This window comes from Camponotus floridanus, unplaced genomic scaffold (assembly GCF_003227725.1).
Source record: "Camponotus floridanus strain SB8 unplaced genomic scaffold, Cflo_v7.5 scaffold2, whole genome shotgun sequence".
Lineage (NCBI taxonomy): Eukaryota > Metazoa > Arthropoda > Insecta > Hymenoptera > Formicidae > Camponotus > Camponotus floridanus.
Genome location: NW_020229325.1, coordinates 5,644,397 through 5,659,811, shown reverse-complemented (window position 1 = coordinate 5,659,811; position 15,415 = coordinate 5,644,397). Strand labels below are relative to the sequence as shown.

The following is a 15,415-nucleotide window of genomic DNA, read 5'->3' as shown; positions in this document are numbered from 1 at the left end:
ATCTCCAGCATTTGTGTTGAAATTTTAAATTTTAGATCAGATCTGACTTCTATTTTCCTAACTTTTATTATAAATCGTTAAACTCGTTTTTCACAACATGTGTCATTTTAGCATTTTATCCCGATGAATATCATCTCATGACGTCGTTGGTAATTTTAAGATATAATTTGTAGCATTGATGTCATAATAAAATAAATATACTTATTAAGAATATACTTATTTGTTTTAAATGGATGTCGTTAGTAATTCGACAGTGCGAAAAACGATGTATATGTCCTATCCAAACTGGCAGCACGATTGTTACAATTTTTTGGATTTTTATAAAAAATAAAAAAGATTAATACTTGATTTAACCACGATAATGTGTAATTCTATCTATATAATACTCATACAGATTTTATCAGTTCGTTTTGTTCGTGACAACCGAGAGAGAGAGAGCAGAAACCGCTGAAAATTTTGAAAGAATAGTTTATAAACAATATGGCAAAACTATCCGAAGAACGGTATCATGAGCAGAATGCAGGCGTTTCACTAACTACTTACAAATCTATCCCGGTAGAACGATATGCAATTGCCTCCGTAGCAACAATCACTGCATACAATCACAGTGTTGAAGGAGTAAGATAATTTGCAATATTAAGAGTGACATCGATTAAAGAAATATAGCTGAATGGATCATGTATTAAAACACGAATCAACTCTCAATGAAAATTATGACAACATATTTCTCAAAATTTATCTTAAAATAAAAATTGTATTGAAATTTCTTTATAAAGATTTTATTATCATCATTGTAAACATTCAATATTTTTTAATTTTCTGTTTAACTATGATATTTTCATTTTTAAAGAATCTGGCAACACACCGAAAACATTCTTCATTCTTCTCCATTCTTACGTATGGTACTCATGTTCGGCCGCTATGATAACGTTCAATGAGGATCAGTTGTCTGAGGAATTGGCATACATAGTTGAAAATGACTTGCACGCAGTCAACACGCAACTTTCTCAGAAAAAGAATGTGACTGTGATTCACGAATTTAAGATCAATTAAATGATGTAAAACTCCCCAAGACATCAACAAATCTGTCTCTAAAGAGAAATCAGGAAAACGGTACACAGCTGGATTACTGGTAAGTACAGAATAAAAAAATATAACTCTATATTTTATATAATTTATGATAATACATATATCTATATATCTATATAAATCATACTGAAAATATAACTCTATATTTTATATAATTTATGATAATACATATATCTATATATCTATATAAATCATACTGGAAATGACATGATTCGTTAAATCCACAACTGTTCTTGGATTATCACAAATTAGATCGTTAAAATTTACATCTGAAGACATTTATAATTATTTTCGATTTGTTAGTTGCTTGAGTATATCACATCTTTGCGTTTTACCTAGAATTTTAGATTCTGTTTCGATAGACCATCCGAGTCCCAATTTCCCTTTTTTAAAGCAATTCAAATGTTCGACGATAGAATATTGGGCAATATTAATAATGTTATAAATGCATCGTCAAATCTGCTCTCGGGCGATACTCTCTATCTTGTTCGTCAAGCTATCCAACCTGATACTGATCTCATGAGAACATTCGTTTAGCTCGGCCACCAGTTCGTCAAGTTGCTGTTGATTACCGTCATTGCTGTATATCCTGTTTATATAATTCGATTTATTCGCCGCGACGTTTTGGGGTTGTGGCGCGCCGCCACGAAAAATTTTTCGTCGCATTTTCTGCTCACTGGCCAAACGATACAACGACTGAATGAGCTCTCGTGGCAGACGCTTTTCACGCGGATTATTCGGCCGAATATGCAGGGTGTAACGATCCGGTGGATACAACAATAGTGTATTCTTTCTGCACGCTTGTATTATTTTACACGGATGAGTGTAATCAATCAACTTAGAGAACAGCATATTTTCGAAACGAGCTATTACCTCGGCATGACGCACCAATCGTTGGAAACCCGCGCGTCTACGTAACTCCTGGATATCCGACACAGCCAAACCAATCATTAGATTCATTAGTATCACTGTCACCAGGATAAGGAAGCAAAGAAGCATAACATGCGCCGTGCCAGGATACTCTAGTGACTCATCTTTATCTTTGTCATTTTTATCTTTGTTATCTTTATTTTTGTCATCTTTATCTTTGTCATCTTTATCCTTGAAGAAAATATCCTCGAATTCCAGCTCACCGGACATCATAACCATCGTCTTAAGCAGACTGATCAACGGATTAGCGAAGGAATCGTGATTGCGATGTAGCACATTAAAACTAAAAGTGAAGCCGATTATGAGACAAAAGTAGGCTATGAGAAATTTGAAGAAATTAATGGACACTCGCGTAAACATTTGCACATAGAGGCCAAACGTGGGAAAACAACCGATCACAATCATCAGCTCGATCCAGGCCAGTAGAATACCTACGGCAGCAACGTGATATTGCCATCGATGCGGGGAATCAGTATGATGCGAAATCAGTATGAGGCTGGATGCCACTATCACGCTCCACTGTAACCAGTTTTCCCAACGTTTAGTATAATAGTAAATACCATAGGTCATTTGGAAGATCTCTTTACTTGCAGATAAGCATGTAATAGTTAATACTGGCCAGAAGAGGACTCCGCTCAGCTGCTCATCTTTTTTGTCCCACGCATATCTCGCGCAGACGAAGCCGGTGAAGAAAGCGACGAAGATTAAATGGAACAGAAGTTTGAGCACGAAAAACTTGCGAATACGCTTCCATTTTAGATGGAGAAAACTCTCGCACAATGGATGCTTTAGTATGTGACCTTGACCGACCTCCACCAGACAGAGCATCAGTTCCGTTTCGTTGCGACAGTTCAATGGAACCAATGGTCGAAAATCCACTCGCAATTTATAGTCCATATCGCCAAGCTCATGATCGTTTAATGAGACTGCTTGATCGAGACGCGTCACAAGTTGCGATAACACCTTCGGAGTACGTTGTACGATGAAGCTAAGAGCGGTGACGCCGTTTTTAGTACGCGCCGTTACATCGCCACCTTTTGACAACAACATCTCCACTGTGTGCGAGCTCTCATTCAAAGCAGCGATGTGCAGCGGCGTGAAACCGAATTTGTCCGCTTTATTAACTGATGCGCCTGCCTTTTTAACCAAAAAATAATTTTATTAATTTTATCGTTGGAATAAAAACCATTACTTAAATTTTTTTATTACATAAATGGAATTACTTAACGTAATTTATTTAAAAAATCTGTTTAAAATTTGAAATTAATTCTTTTATTATTTTAATTAAAAGAAGGTATTCTATCCAGTGAGTTAAAGAAATTTTCATGTACAAACTTGTATTAAAATCTTGATCAGTTCGCTGCTTTTCCTTGGAACTGCAGCATGTAGAGGAGTGCGTCCTTCATTATCCTCTTCGTCCACCTTTGCGCCAAATCTAATCAACTCCTTTATCGTCTCTACAGATTGGGCGAGCGTTGCCAAGTGCATTGCCGTTTGACCATTCGAGTTTTTTGTCTCAGTCTTTGCGCCGGCATCTAACAGTAATTTAGTGCATCGCGCATTACCTTTTTCCGCCGCCAAGTGTAGAGGTGTCGATTTCGTTGTTCTCATTTGAATGGTCACATTCGCACCGTGATCCAACAACAATTTGACGCAATGGATATTGCCCAAAATAACCGCCACATGCAAAGGCGTCTTTGTATAAACCTATCAACGAATCATAATTAATTCATTGAAGATATCACAAATATATCTAGAAGAGATACGTTACTTTGATAAGAAATTAATTGTTTCTGCAAAATTCGTTGTATCAGATAATTATAGTAGTATGCCTTTTTAATTTTCCAGCAATTTTTGGTATATAATATTACTTCTCTACTAAATTTATCTTTAAATTGTGGTTGTGATGAAGAAGCACCTGTGGTTTATCAGGACGAGCACCTGCTAGCAGTAGAGTTTCGACGCAATCCACAGCATTGTTCAGCACGGCGTAATAAAGTGGACTTCTTTTAGTATTCACATGTGCCCCTGAGTTGATCAAGCATTTAACAGTAGCAACGCAACCAGCTGCGGCAGCGCAATGCAACGGGGTACATTTCTTCTCGAAATCCCACTGACATGGATCAGCATCATGTTTCAGTAGCTCCTCCACGATCTTCGTGGACGTGGTACATGCTGCCAGATGTAGCGGTGTCCTGCAGATCGTGGAAATGTTTGATTTTTATCAATGATTTATTATAATTACAGGCTTAATTGATTAATGAATCAAGGTATCTGATAATTTACTACTAGCTAGTAAATAAATTATTCTTATCGTAAAAAATGAATTATGGTTTTCAAAAGTTTAGCTTCAATTTTTTGATGATAAATATTTAGACTTCTATATATTATAAGTGATATAAACCTTCCATCATTGTCCGTCGTAGAAACTGGCGCGCCTTTGTCTAACAAAGCCTTAGCTATTTCTACATGACTTAGCCAGCTAGCAATCAGTAGACACGTATCCGGCCATTCTACGAGTAATTGTACCGGAGTCGTATCCACTGCTCTATTTTCGTCAGCCAATACAGTCTCTTGCTCAATTCTGCATGTAAAGTTTTAAGTTAATTATACTAGATAGTTAATTAACATATAAAATGCTAAATTATAAAGATATTAAAATATAAAATATTGTAATTAAAAATTTTATTATTTTATTTATATAAAGTATCTTAATATATATAAAATAGATTAGTTAAATAAAATGATCAATGTCGAAATAGAATGATTTTTAACAACAGAAACAATTTTTATTAACAGAAATATGTAACATCAAATAGGAATATACACAATAAATAAATTAAGAAGCATGACAAATTTTATTTAAAATTCTATTTTTTATCATTATTTATTTATTTATTTTATCTTAATGCAACACGCATAAATTAGAAACGCTAATATCATTCCGTACTCATCTGCGGACGTAGCCAACGATATGTTATGCTTGCGATCCTCATTTTTGTTGAAAGTCACATATTGAAATTCTTCCAGAACCTTTTGTAGAGCATCGCCATGAAGAATAGGAATCACAGATAAAGCTATGTCGCCTCCCGGAAGTTTCGATAATGCTTCTTCGATCTCCTCCTTGCTCCAAGGTTGTTTCCGCGTCGTCAGCTCGTCTTTTGATGCGTCTCGTCTTGTGTCATAACATATGATAGATTCCAAGCTGCTTTCGGAGCTGGTATATGTCCGCGGATATGGTATCGTTCTGGGCGAAATATTCACGTATTCGTCCTAAATATAAAATACATCACACATAGAAAAATCGAAGGACCATCGATGATTGTTTTTTTCACTGACCTTTCCACTAACGTTTCCATCCATAACAGAACTTTTGTTTTTACAATCTATATCCTTGGCGTTGTTTCTCGTGTCAAACGACTGCCGAAGAATCTCTCGAAGTCTTCTTCTTAATGGAACTCGACAAAGTGATATTTTTCTGTGGATCCGCATTCTTATAAAGATACCCGGATCAAATAAATTGACATACATTACAGTCATATTGTGATTCATATAGAATTTCTTTTGCACTTGAGAAGCGACACAATCAATTGTCGTTTGATTTGAGATAGCAACTCGAATGGCGAGTGAGAGGCGACAATAACTGTTTGTGTTTTATTTAGGCATACTTCCTAAAGATTTGTACTTATTATTTCAATTATTATTGATCATAATAATTGAATATTCGATATAAAGTTTTGTACAATGTAAAAATACATGAACTTTTGAAAAATGCAATATTTCTCTACAACAATTCTCCATATCTGTTAATTTATATATGATTTATTTTTATGTTAGTTGTAAAAAATTTCATCACTTTTTAATCGAAATTCTTTGAGTTGCTAGTTTTTTAAAAAGCGAAAAAACTATGAAATGCAAAGGATTAAATCAGCTCGACGCTATCTTCTACCAATGATTCCGCAAAACGCGCAATATACTGCTTCACAGTATGAGATCCGTAACTAATTTTAATTAAGATAACTAATTTTCTCGATGATTTAATCGATGATTTCCTGCCGTGTTCTCTTGCTCGCTGGATACTTAAGTGATAATTCTGTCCTTTTGTATATCCACAATATATACGCATATATGTTTTTAAAATACATGTAATAGATTTATATAGCTCCCATAAATCTCTCCTATTCTTCCAACGGCGAAGATAGAAAAGAAAAAAATCTTCAACAGTACAAATACTTTTCCTATGGAATCCTTGCTGGGAACGATTATCTTATTATTAATAATATCATTCGAAACAGTCATACTAGCATGCGTATTTTTTTAAAAAAGATTTTTAATTAATTGAAAGACACGAAAAAATATATTTTAAGAATTCGTTTGTATAACGAAAACGGTTGATTTATTTCCACTTCAAATTAAGAAACATGTTAAAGAAGGAAACAATCTAATTAAGAAAATGTTAATTTATACTATTCATATTTTAGTACTAAATATATACATATATATTTTAATTATTATAATGCTTTATACATTTCGAAAGATTTATTTTCTGTATAACAGTTACATGATTTTTCTTATAGAAAAATTATAAATCTGAAGAATATAAATAATGTTTTCTTCGTTATTTTAGTGATATTAATAATAAAATATTAGTAACATTAATTATTTTTTAATCATTTTTATATAAATATAAATTTTTAGGTAGGAAATGTAGTAATTTTGATGTCATTTTCATGTAATTTAGCGTCAAAATGATTATTTTTGTTACCTGAGATGTATATTTTGCTATTGAAACATCGTATCAAAATGTAATCTTTAACAATAATATTTAGGTAGCGTCTGCAAACTGATCATTTTTGGTCAGCTTATCTCTCATATGTCGCTTTATCAGCGTTTTTGAATAAAGCAGTTTAATCGATCCAAGATTCTCTTAAAGAATAGAATGGCTATAATTGTTCAATGATACTCTCAAACTGATTAATCTTCTTTATTCGAAAACGTTATTAAACTTTATTCGAATACATTATTATGCTAAGAAAAGGACGTCAAAATGGTACATTTTATGACGATATATACGTCAAAATGCGGTACATAATGTCAAGAATCTGTGGCATTAGACCGTTACTTTTACTCATAAAAACTTCAACTCTTGACGTCAAGAATGATCAGTGAATGATCAATTTGAAGTGTCAAAATGACATGTGCTTGCTACTTGGATAGTTTGTATATATTGTTATGCCCGAGGCGAAGACTTCAATATATATCGAAGACGCTTACTAATGAAGTCCCCGGTTCGCGATCTGTCTTGAAAAGGGAAGAAGATCTCGTTATCAAGAAGTTGACGGCTGCCGACTCGACCGCGACTCAAACCAGGGACGTAACAATATAGATAGAAAGATATTATGTTTATTATTGGATGCATATTATCTCCGGCATTTGTGTTGAAATTTTGAATTTTCGATCAGATTTTGATTTTATATTTTACAAGCTGAAACTTTTATTATAATTGTTACATATATTATAAACCAAAATTTTTCATTCAACGCATAATTTAAAATGTATGTATACTAGAAGAAAAAATAATTTTACTTATGATATTAATTTAATATACGATTAATTTATAAATATTTTATCAATTAACATATTCGCATACTTGTAATGATTTTTAGTTGTTAATATCGATACTTGTTTATTGTAGGCTTGGTAACTCTATTTTGTTATAACACATTCCAAAACTTTGGTATGAGGCTTTAAAAGTAATTTATATTTACTTCTTTTTCTTCTGAACTATCTTTTAATTGCACATTTTCTAAGCAATCAATAATTCTTTTACATCCACAAAAAATTTACAGATATGACTATATTATATTTGTAAATAAATATATAATATAATATTTACAATATAATATAATATTTGTACATAAATATATAATATAATATTTACGCTTGTATTATTATCTGTTTGAAATTAAACTTTGTATAACTATCTTTATAGTAGTCATAAACATATGTAACATTGGTTCTATTTATATTTTTAATTCGTATCTTTAAAAATTTATTTAATATATACAAGCGTTTTGCATCACATATTGACTAATATATTGACATATACATATACTTTACATATTGACTTGTTATTGTCGATAATATTATAAATCGTGAATAAAAAAACCTCTTTCGCACACTCTCGTATGTGACGCGAGCGGGAATTCCAAAGAGTTCCGATCCTAATCGAGATTCGAGATAGTTAAGCGATATAAAATGGCGGCTCTTAGGAAGACCATTCTGTCACACCGCTTCACATTGTTATCGCAAAAGTGCAAGCATGTTATTCCCATTGCATCCGCGGTGTCTAAGAAGAACTATTCGACTGTCGTAGAAGACGAAGAAAAATATGACATCATTATCACCGGTGGCGGCATGATTGGCGCAACATTAGCGTGCGCCATAGGTTAGCTCTTTCGTTATTGTTATTATATTGTTTTCGGTATCAAAATAAGAAAAAAGAACGAATTTTCTGTTAAAAAGTCGTTAAAAATTGTTGTTAACAGTTGACAGAATTGTAATTGTATTTAGGCATTTTACTTAAAATTGTCTGTTCTTTCAAGTGATTTTGTCAAACTTTATGTATGTGAAAAAGAGTGGAAATATGTATTTATTTCAGGAAATAATCGAAGACTGGAAAGAAAGAAAGTCTTGCTGTTGGAAAGTAATGCTAAACGAGAATATACACCACAGGAACAATATTCCAATCGAGTTGTTGCTTTGAATCAACAGACTCGTACCTTGTTGTCTAGCTTAGGAGCATGGCAACACATAGAGGCAGTACGATATTGTCCAGTACGATCAATGCAGGTAGTTCTTTAAACTATTTTATTCTTTTTCCTACTGTCTTTGAATTATTAAATTATTATATATTAAGTTTGTATTAATAATATAATGTGCTAGATAATGTAACAAGAAATTAATATGTTAGTGTGCGATAAGTTAATATTATGTAGAAATTAATAATTTGAAAGATATGACAAATGTACAGATAGCAAATGTTTAAATATGTCACAATTAGAAAATAATTAGATTATAGAATGTCCTTTTAGTAATTTTTATTATTTTTTTTATACTATATAACGCGAGAACCAGTCTGACTTTTCTAGACATTTTGGCTATTATGTTTATGCACTCTTCTGTCTCTGGAATTAGTTTAAGTATAGATAACAATTCTATTATATAATCTTTTTTAAGTATCTTATTTGTTGAACAGTATTTATATATATATATACAGGGTGAGGCATCTAAAACAGGCCACCTGAATAACTCCGTTGGTAAGCCGAATACAAAAAAATTGTTCAGACAAAAGTTGTATGGTTTCAAGGGGGACATATGATGGTGTCATTAGTTTAATCTTGAAGAGCCACCCGAAGGTCATGTGAAGGTCAGCTCCAACTTTTTAAATGGGACACCTTATATGCTTTTGCATATTCTTGTAGCTCATCTCAAGAGCTTTCCAAAACACTACAATTATGTTAGTTTTCATTAAATACTTTCCAAGTTATGAGGCTTGAAATCATTTTTTAATTTTACATAAACCGTAAAATATCTTGTAAAATATTCATTTTTCGATTATTTTACCTTAATACTTTTATGTACAAAATAATGAGAAGAATCAATTGGTGTAAAGAAAACACATAATTGCTTCGAACAAAAAAATGTAATTGTCAATTGCAAATTGACATAATTGTAGTGTTTTGGAAAGCTCTTGAGATGAGCTACAAGAATATGCAAAAGCATATAAGGTGTCCCATTTAAAAAGTTGAAGCTGACCTTCACGTGACCTTCGGATGGCTCTTCAAGATTAAACTAATGACACCATCATATGTCCCCCTTGAAACCATACAACTTTTGTCTGAACAATTTTTTTGTATTCGGCTTACCAACGGAGTTATTCAGGTGGCCTGTTTTAGATGCCTCACCCTGTATATATATATATATATATATATATATATATATATATATATATATATATATATATATATTCTGTTTTGATATAAATAATAGTTCAAAGATTCTGTGTTACAATTACTTTCCTGTTTCTTATTAGTCGGTCGGTCTTCATTCTCACTATTTTTTTGATTGTATTTTGTATTTAAGAATCACATTTATCATCCTATTATTATTTTATTGCTCTTTTACATATTACAAGAAATTAAAAATTCTATCAAATTTAGGTATAATTTTTTTAGTAGGTATGGGACGCATGTTCGGACGCTATGATAACGTTCAACGAGGATCATTTGTCTGAGGAATTGGCATACATAGTTGAAAATGATCTGGTGTTGCACGCAGTCAACATGCAACTTTCTCAGAAAGAGAATGTGACTGTGATTCACGAATCTAAGATCACCGATGTAAAACTTCCCAAGACATCAACCGAATTTGCCTTTGTACAACTGGAATCAGGAAAACGGTACACAGCTAGATTACTGGTAAGTACAGAATAAAAAAATAACTCTAAATTTTATATAATTTATGATAAATACACATATATTTATATAAATTATTTTGGAAATGACATGGTTCATTAAATCCACAATTGTTTTTGGATTTCCACGAATTAGGTCGTTAAAATTTACATCTGAAAACATTTATAATTATTTTCGATTTGTTAGTTGCTTTAGTGCATTACATCTTTGCATTGTACCTTGAATTTTAGATTCTGCTTTGATAGACCATTCGAGTTTTTTAAAACAATTCAAATGTTCAATATAGAATATTAGGCAATGTGAACAATATTATAAATGCATCGTCAAATCTGCATCTTGGACGATACTCTCTATCTTGTTCGTCAAGCTATCCAACCTGATACTGATGTCGTGGGAGCATTTCTTTAGCTCGGCCACGTCATGGGAACATTTCTTTAGCTCAGCCACGAGTTCGTTCAGTTGCTGTTGATTACTGTCATTACTGTACATCCTGCTGAGTCTCGCATGATTCGGTTTATTTGTGGTAATGTTTTCGAATGATGATATGCTGCTGCAGAAAGTCGCTCGTCGCATTTTCTGCTCGCCGGCCAGACGATACAACGATTGCATGAGCTCTCGTGGCAGACGCTTTTCGCGCGGATCATTCGGTCGAATATGGAGGGAACAATGATGCGGTGGATGCAACAATCGCGTATTTTTCCTGCACGCTTGTATTATTTTATACGCGGGAGTGTAATCAATCAATTTAGAGAATAGCATGTTTTCGAAACGAGCTATTACCTCGGCGTGACGCACCAATCGTTCAAGACCTGCGCATCTACGTAACTCTTGGATATCCGACACAGCCAGACCAACCATTAGATTCGTTAATATCACCGTCACCAAAATAACAAAGCAAAGAAGCATAAGATGCGCCGTGCCAGGATACTTAAGTGGCGCTTCTTTATCGAAGAAAACTTCCTCGAATTCCAGCTCACCGGACATCATTATCACCATCTTAAGCAGACTGATCAGCGGATCAGTGAAAGACTTGTAATTGTCGTGCAGCACATTAAAGCTAAGAGAGAAGCCGATTATGAGACAAATATAGGCTGTAAGAAATTTGAAGAAATTAATGGACACTCGCGTAAACATTTGTACATAAATGCCAAATATGGGGAAACGACCGATCACCATCATCAGCTCGATCCAGGCCAGCAGAATACCTACGGCCGCAACGTGATATTGCCATTGACGCGCTGAAGGGATCAAGATAATGCTGGATGCCACAATCACGCTCCATTGTAGCCAGTTTTCCCAGCATTTAGTATAATAGCAAATACCATAGGTAATTTGGAAGAGCTCTTTACTCGCGAGTATGCAGGTAAAACCTAGTACTGGCCAGAAGAGGACACTGCTCAGCTGTTCATTGTGCCATAAATATGTCGCGCAGATGAAGCTGGTGAAAAAGGCGACAAAGATTAAATGGAACAGAAGACTGAGCAGGAAAAATTTGCGAATACGCTTCCATTTTAGATAGAGAAAACTCTCGCATAACGGATGCTTTAGCATGTGACCTTGTCCGACCTCCATCAGGCAGAGCATCAGGTCCATTTCGTTACGACCGTACAATGGAACCAATGGTTGAAAATCCAGTCGAAGATCACAGTCCACATCGCCCAGCTCGTGATCATGTAACGAGACTGCTTGATCGAGACGCTCCACAAGTTGCGATAACACCTCCGGAGTACGGCGTATGATGAAGCTAAGTGCGGTGACGCCGCCTTTGGTACGCGCCGTTACATCGCCACCTTCTGACAACAACATCATCACCGTACACGAGCTCTCGTTTAAAGCCGCGATGTGTAGCGGCGTGTAACCGAACTTGTCCGCCTTGTTAATTGATGCCCCTGCCTTTTTAACACAAAAAAAATTTTATTAATTCTATTGTTAGAATAAAAACCATTATTTAAAATTTTTTATTATAAATAGAATTACCTAACATAATTTATTAGAAAAAATTTATTTAGAATGTGAAGCTAATAATTTTTTTTTTATTATTTGAATCAAAAAAAGTATTCTATTTAATGGAGTTTCTATTTAATGGAGTTAAAGGAATTTTCATTTACAAACTTGTATTAAAGTCTTGACCAGTTCGCTGCTTTTCCGGGCACTTGCAACCGCAGCATGTAGAGGGGTGCGTTCTTCATTGTCCTCTGCATTCACCTTTGCACCAGCGCTAATCAACATGTCTAGTGTCTCTACAGATTGGGCCAGCGTCGCCAAGTGCATCGCCGTTTGACCGCGCGAGTTTCTTTTCTCGGTCTTCGCACCGGCGTTCAACAGTAATCTAGTGCATTCCGCGCTACCCTCTTCTGCCGCCAAGTGTAGGGGCGTCGATTTTGTGATTGCCATTTTCATTGTCACATCCGCGCCGTGATCCAATAACAATTTGGTGCAGTGGACATTGCCCAAACTAACTGCCACGTGTAGAGGCATCTTTGTATAAACCTAGCAACGAATCGTAATTAATTCATTCAAGATATCTCAGAATCCCGAAGAGATTCGTTATTTTGGTGAGAAAGTTATTGTTTCTGCATAATTCACTGTATCAGATAATTAGTAGTTTGCGATTTTAATTTTACACTAGCGATTCTTAGTTTATAATATTACTTCCCCACTAAATTTATGTTTAAATTGTGGTTGTGATGAAGAATCACCTGTGGATTATTAGGACAAGCACCTGCTTGCAATAGAGTTTCGACGCAATCCACAGCATTGTTCAGTACTGCGTAATAAAGTGGACTTCTTCTAGCATCCACATCTGCGCCTGACTTGATTAAGCATGTAACAGTAGCAACGCAACCAGCTGCGGCAGCGCAATGCAAGGGGGTGCATTTTTTCTCGAAATCCCACTTACATGGATCAGCACCATGTTTCAATAGCTCCTCCACGATCTTCGTGGACGTGGCGCACGCTGCCAGATGTAGCGGTGTCCTGATAATAGTGGAAATGTATAATTTTTTTCAATAATTTATTGTAATTACAGGCTTGATTGATTAATCCATCAAGGTATCTGATAAACTATTGCTAGCTAGTATAAACTATTTCTATCATAATAGATGAATTGTGGTTTTCAAAAGTTCAGTTTTAATTTTTTTATGATAAATTTTTAGATGTCTATGTATTATAAGTGATATAAACCTTCCATCATTGTCCGTCATAGAAACTGGCACGCCTTTGTCTAACAAAGCCTTAGCTATTTCTACATGACCTAGCCAGCTAGAAATCAGTAGACATGTATCCGGCCATCCAGCAAGTAATTGTCCCGGAGTCGTAGTAGCCGCTGCTCTATTTTCGTCAACCAATGCAGTCTTTTGCTTAACTCTGCATGTAAAGTTAAGTTAATTATATTAAATAATTAACACACTTAAAATGCTAAATTATAAGGTATAAAAATATTGAATTTTCAAATGAAAATTTTATTATTTTACTTATATAAAATATGTTATTATATGTAAAATAGATTAGTTGAATAAAATAACGAACAATATAGAAATAGAATTGTTTTCAAGACATTAACAGAAATATATAACATCTAATAGAAAAATCGCACACAATAAACTATAATAAGCATGACAAGTTCTATTTTTAAAATTCTATTTTTTTATGTTTATTTTATTTATTTATTTTGTTTATTTATTTATTTATTTTATCTTAATGCAACTTGCATAAATTAAAGGTGCTATTATCATTCCGTACTCATCTGCGAACGTGGACAATGATATGCGATGCTTGCGATCCTCATTTTTGTTGAGAGTCAAACATTGAAATTCTTCAAGAACCTTTTGTAGAGCATCGCCATGAAGAGTAGGAATCAGAGATAAAGCTGTCTTGCCTCCCGGAAGATTCGTTAATGCTACTTCGATCTCCTCCTTGCTCCAAGGTTGTTCCTGCGTCGACTCGTCTTGTAATGCGTGACATATGATAGATTCCAAGCTGTCCTCGGAGCTGCTATATTTCCCGCTCATCCAAATATTCTCATGTGGTTTCTAAATATAATTTACATGAAGACATAGAAAAATCGAAAAACCATCGATGATTATTTTTTTCACTGACCTTGTTCATAACGTTGCATCTCTTGTTTTTGACAGTCTGTGTCCTCGGCGTTGTTTCTTGTGTCAAACTACCGAAGAGTCTCCCGAAGTTCTTATTGAGAATCGACATAGTCAGATTTTTCTTTGGTCTTTTATTCGCAAAAAAATACTCTGATCAAATTGACATACATTACATCTACATTGCGATTGGTAGAAATTGATCTTTTGCACTTGAGAAGACTTTCATAATGAACCGTCATTTAATTTGATGTAACAACTCGAATGGCGAATGGAGGCGACAATAATTGTTTATGTTTGATTTAGATGCATAGTAAAATTTATAATATTATGTTTATTATTTCATTTATTATTTATCATGATAGAATATTCAATATAAAATTTTGTATAATGTTAAACTACATGAAATTTAAAAATACAAAGTTCTCTATATCCGTTAGTTTATATATGATTTATTTGTATATTAGCTGTAAAAAATTTCATCAGTTTTGTATCAAAACATTTCGAGTTGCTAGTTTTTTAAAAAGCGAAAAAACTAATGAGTGCAAAGAATTAAATCAGCTCGTCGCTATCTTCTACCAACAATGTTGATTCCTCGATTAGCGCACAATATACTGCTTCAAAGTATGAGATGTTTCTACATAAATGTTAATACATAATCCATGATTCATCATGGAATATCCGTTAGATCAGTCGCAATTAATTTTCTCCATGTTAAATTGACGATTTCCTGCTGCGCGCTCTTGCTTGCTAGATACTTAAGTAATTGTTCTGACTCTGCATACCCACATTATATACGCATATTTCTTTATAAAAAAACATGTA

The 15,415-nt window shown here is 33.9% G+C and overlaps 1 protein-coding gene across 1 annotated transcript; it reads right to left on the bottom strand.

Moving 5' to 3' along the window:
- Positions 1 to 1,274: 1,274 nt before the first annotated feature.
- On the bottom strand, positions 1,275 to 14,925 carry LOC105254577. The gene is made up of 12 exons (XM_025407989.1): positions 14,595 to 14,925; positions 14,238 to 14,527; positions 13,680 to 13,862; positions 13,196 to 13,472; positions 12,609 to 12,986; positions 10,816 to 12,389; positions 5,359 to 5,512; positions 4,970 to 5,292; positions 4,424 to 4,603; positions 3,938 to 4,214; positions 3,355 to 3,726; positions 1,275 to 3,156 (listed from the first exon to the last, which is right to left on the bottom strand). The coding sequence occupies exons 1-12, from the start codon at positions 14,700 to 14,702 to the stop codon at positions 1,543 to 1,545; spliced, it is 5,730 nt and encodes a 1,909-aa protein (XP_025263774.1). The 5' UTR covers positions 14,703 to 14,925; the 3' UTR covers positions 1,275 to 1,542.
- Positions 14,926 to 15,415: the final 490 nt, after the last annotated feature.